Here is a 3,548-nt window from a genome sequence, read left to right on the forward strand (position 1 = left end):
AAAAAAGAGAGAATTGTCCCGGCTCGCCCGGTGAAATACCACGACCACACAGAAGACACGCCTCAAGTGGAAGCAATTCCGCGTGCAGTCTGATGAGTGTGCGTCCCGGAGGCCTAATTCAGTCTTCTTTCTCTTCCCACAGTTTTTCTTATAAGGAAACGATGGGAAGTGGAAGGGGACTTTCCGGAATTGAGAAACAAAAAAATTTCCCTTTCCATGCATCCTCTCCTCCGTCGACTAAAGGTAGGCAACGCATATGCAATGACGTATGTCTATGGGCAACGGTCACTTCGCTGTTTCAGCGATTTCAAGTGGCCGCTTGCTCGTTTGCCGCCTTATAATATAAAAAAAATATCAGATGTGACAGATCGGTTGACATTTAAATTTTTTCTGACAAAGGTTTAAGTTATACTGCCACTATAGTAAAAAATCTAAAAAAGTAAAGTAAACATCTTTATTTTTTTATTTTAAAGACTATTTAAACCTTACTTTCTTTTTCGCGGGCTCTACTTCCCTGTTATATGAAAAAAAAACTTACTCCGCTGGCACATGTATATGTAGTCTATGTCTTGGCAGACTTAATACTGCAGTATCTTCATTTTCTTCAGATCTCTGTAAAAAAATAACATATTATATTGTCTCGTTCTAACTCAATATATAAGAAGGAGAACGCAATAGTAACATTATCAAATATGTGATATAGTGTAAGACAAGCTGCATTTGTTTCATTCAACACAATAATGTCAGAAAGAGACAACAACAATATACAATAACTTGTCTCATTCTTAATTACCATGTAAGAGAGAGACAGTATTATACCAAATTCTTATATTAGGGAATAACAAAATGTGTTGTCTCGTTCTAATTTAGTATGCAAGAAAGAGACACTGACCATTATTTCTATATCACCATTGCAGAAGAGTAGTACAGCCTGTGGTGATACCACAGTCGTTTTATAAACTACCAGAGCTCGTCGCTCCGTGGAATGATAACCACCAAAGTAAGCTAGTAACTGTGTTTTGGCTTTTCTCTTCTTAATACCATAATTAACACTCTCACTGCCAATATGAGCTCTCTCACCAGAACTGAAAAGTTAATTTTAAGATACACTATACTGATATAGCTGTTGTCCGTGACTCCGTCTGCCCGAAATAAAAAAAAATAGTTTATGAGCTCTTCGAGACTGTGTTCTACATCTATACCATTCAGCGAAATCCATTCAGCCGTTCTGGAAGTTGAGATCGATGGATGTTTTTTGAAGGTATCTCCAGAACAACTGAACTAATCTTGATGAAATTTGGCATACACATAGAACATAGTCTGGAAGAACACACAGGCTACACTTTTTTTTTTAGGACGGACAGAGTCGCGGGCGACAGCTAGTTATTATATTAAATTTTATCTCAAGGTACGTTACCTAGTAAACAATTCAACAACAGTGCTAAGCTTGCCTTTAGTACGAACATGTCTCCTTGTCACCAACAGAGAGTTGACACCTGACAGTAACGCTCCAGCTGACAGTTCCTCTATGTCAGAGAAACGCGTCAACTCTGTCACATCAGGGTGAGCCTCTATGATACTGGATTGTAATAATTGTTGCAAATGTAGGTTGGATATCGCTGGAATGTATAAACTTGACTGGAGATATGCATCAACACTATCCTCCATCACACTGAGGAGCTCGGAGCCTACCCTTAGTTACTGACTAGGTCATAGTCAACCACTCTGACCCAGTGCGGATTGGTTAATTTCACACATGTCATGATAATAACTCTGGATAAAAGTATATATGTAAAAAAACATTTTACATGGTGGGATTGGAACCTAAGACCTGTAGATTCCAAGTCAAGTACTTAAACCCTGAGCCACTGACGCTCTTAATGGTCTTATGAATGTGTTTACATATTGATACACCGACAACCAACGTGACTGTACTTGATGTTATTGAACATATCGTCATATTTAAAAAGGAGATTTTGATGTCAGAAACTCACAGTTAGCCCCTTCGTACATAAGGCAACTTATTTCGAAACATTTTTTTTAAACTAAAACACAACGTCGAATCTTCGATGTGATTCGTCTATTGTCAATAGACATAGCGACACGTCAACTGTTAAGATTTGCGTCGCCATTTTGAAAATTGTAGCGTCTTTAGGTATGACACATATACGTAAGTCACATAGCAACTAAAATCGTTAGGTTTGGAAAATTTATAAGGGCCTTACATGTAGACAGTCAAATTTTATATATTAATAGATTAATTTACTTACATTTAACGTAATTCAGCCTATCTTTCCTTAGTCCGTGTCTCTCGCACCAATCGTTGACTCCACTCCAGCCTTCTTCTTTTAGTGTCCTTTCATATTCATCTTGTATCCAGTGGAACGCGGAATGATCGGAATTGTTGGAATATTTACGTTTAATTTCACGTATCTCTAAGGAAATAAACACATAATATACTAGCCGTCGCCCGCGACTCTGTCCGCGCGGTATTAAAAATAGATGTTGGCCGATTCTCAGACCTATTCAATATGCTCACAAAATTTCATGAGAATCGGTCAAGCCGTTTCCGAGGAGTATGGGAACGAAAATTGTGACACGACAATTTTATATATATTTTGGGACACGCGGAAAATTCAACGATAAAACAGTAATGGTGTATAGTCAGATCGATAACTACACGGAGAAAAATACTAAAAAAAATCCAACTCTTTTTGTTTAAAAGTTACATTAACCTTTGTAATTTTTCTTACAATTTGATACCCTCCACCATATTATTTGACACTGTGCATATTAGTAATATTTAAACTTTTTGTTAATTTAACTTACCTTCTCTCCTGTCTGGTGCATTACTGAATAACTCTACATTATCAGAACAATGGCTGACAATATTTGCCGTAGCTAATGTATTGCCTAACACAACTGAATGTAACAAACTGCTGCCTAAACGTGGATGTAACGTCATATTGGATAACAGTATGCCTAAACGAGTTAATTTCTCTGATTTCGATAATGCCCCTGGAAAAAACATCCGCTTTATATTACTGTAGATTGGAAATAAGTACACATAGATTCAAAAAAAAATGAATATTATCAGCTCACTACACGTCCCCACTGAGCCTACCCTAAGTTAGTGACTAGGTCATAGTCAAGACTAGCCCAAGTTGGTTGACTTCACACATATCTTTGAATTTCTTCTCAGATATGTGCAGCATCACGATGTTTTCCATCACCGAAGAATGTCGGTTAAATGTACATGGCGGGAATCGAACTCATGACCTGCAGATTAAAAGTCAAAAGCTTAACCCCTAAGCCACCGACGTTCGATAATCATCAATGGCCCAGTGCTTAAGCACTTGATCGTAATCTGCAGGTCTTTGGGCCGAATCCCGTCATGTACCAACGTATTTTTCGATTTACATATGTACATTTATCCGACGTTATTAAGGTGAAGGAAAACATCGTGATACAACCTGCACATATCTGAGAAGAAATTCAAAGATACGTGTGAAGTCAACCCGCACTGGGCCATTGACTATGGCGTAGTC

The 3,548-nt window shown here is 37.9% G+C and overlaps 1 protein-coding gene across 1 annotated transcript in view; it reads right to left on the reverse strand.

The window, feature by feature from the left end:
• LOC106118639 (putative ATP-dependent RNA helicase DHX30) overlaps window positions 1-3,548 on the reverse strand; it is a 22,664-nt gene that overhangs the window by 6,197 nt on the left and 12,919 nt on the right. The window contains exons 17-19 of the mRNA XM_013313316.1: window positions 2,830-3,018; window positions 2,271-2,435; window positions 1,418-1,619 (exon numbers count right to left, since the gene is read on the reverse strand). Of these exons, the coding sequence (XP_013168770.1) occupies window positions 1,418-1,619; window positions 2,271-2,435; window positions 2,830-3,018 (556 nt within the window). The remainder of the gene's footprint in view (window positions 1-1,417; window positions 1,620-2,270; window positions 2,436-2,829; window positions 3,019-3,548) is intronic.

The sequence above is a fragment of the Papilio xuthus genome, unplaced genomic scaffold (assembly GCF_000836235.2).
Source record: "Papilio xuthus unplaced genomic scaffold, Pxut_1.1 DF827570.1, whole genome shotgun sequence".
NCBI lineage: Eukaryota > Metazoa > Arthropoda > Insecta > Lepidoptera > Papilionidae > Papilio > Papilio xuthus.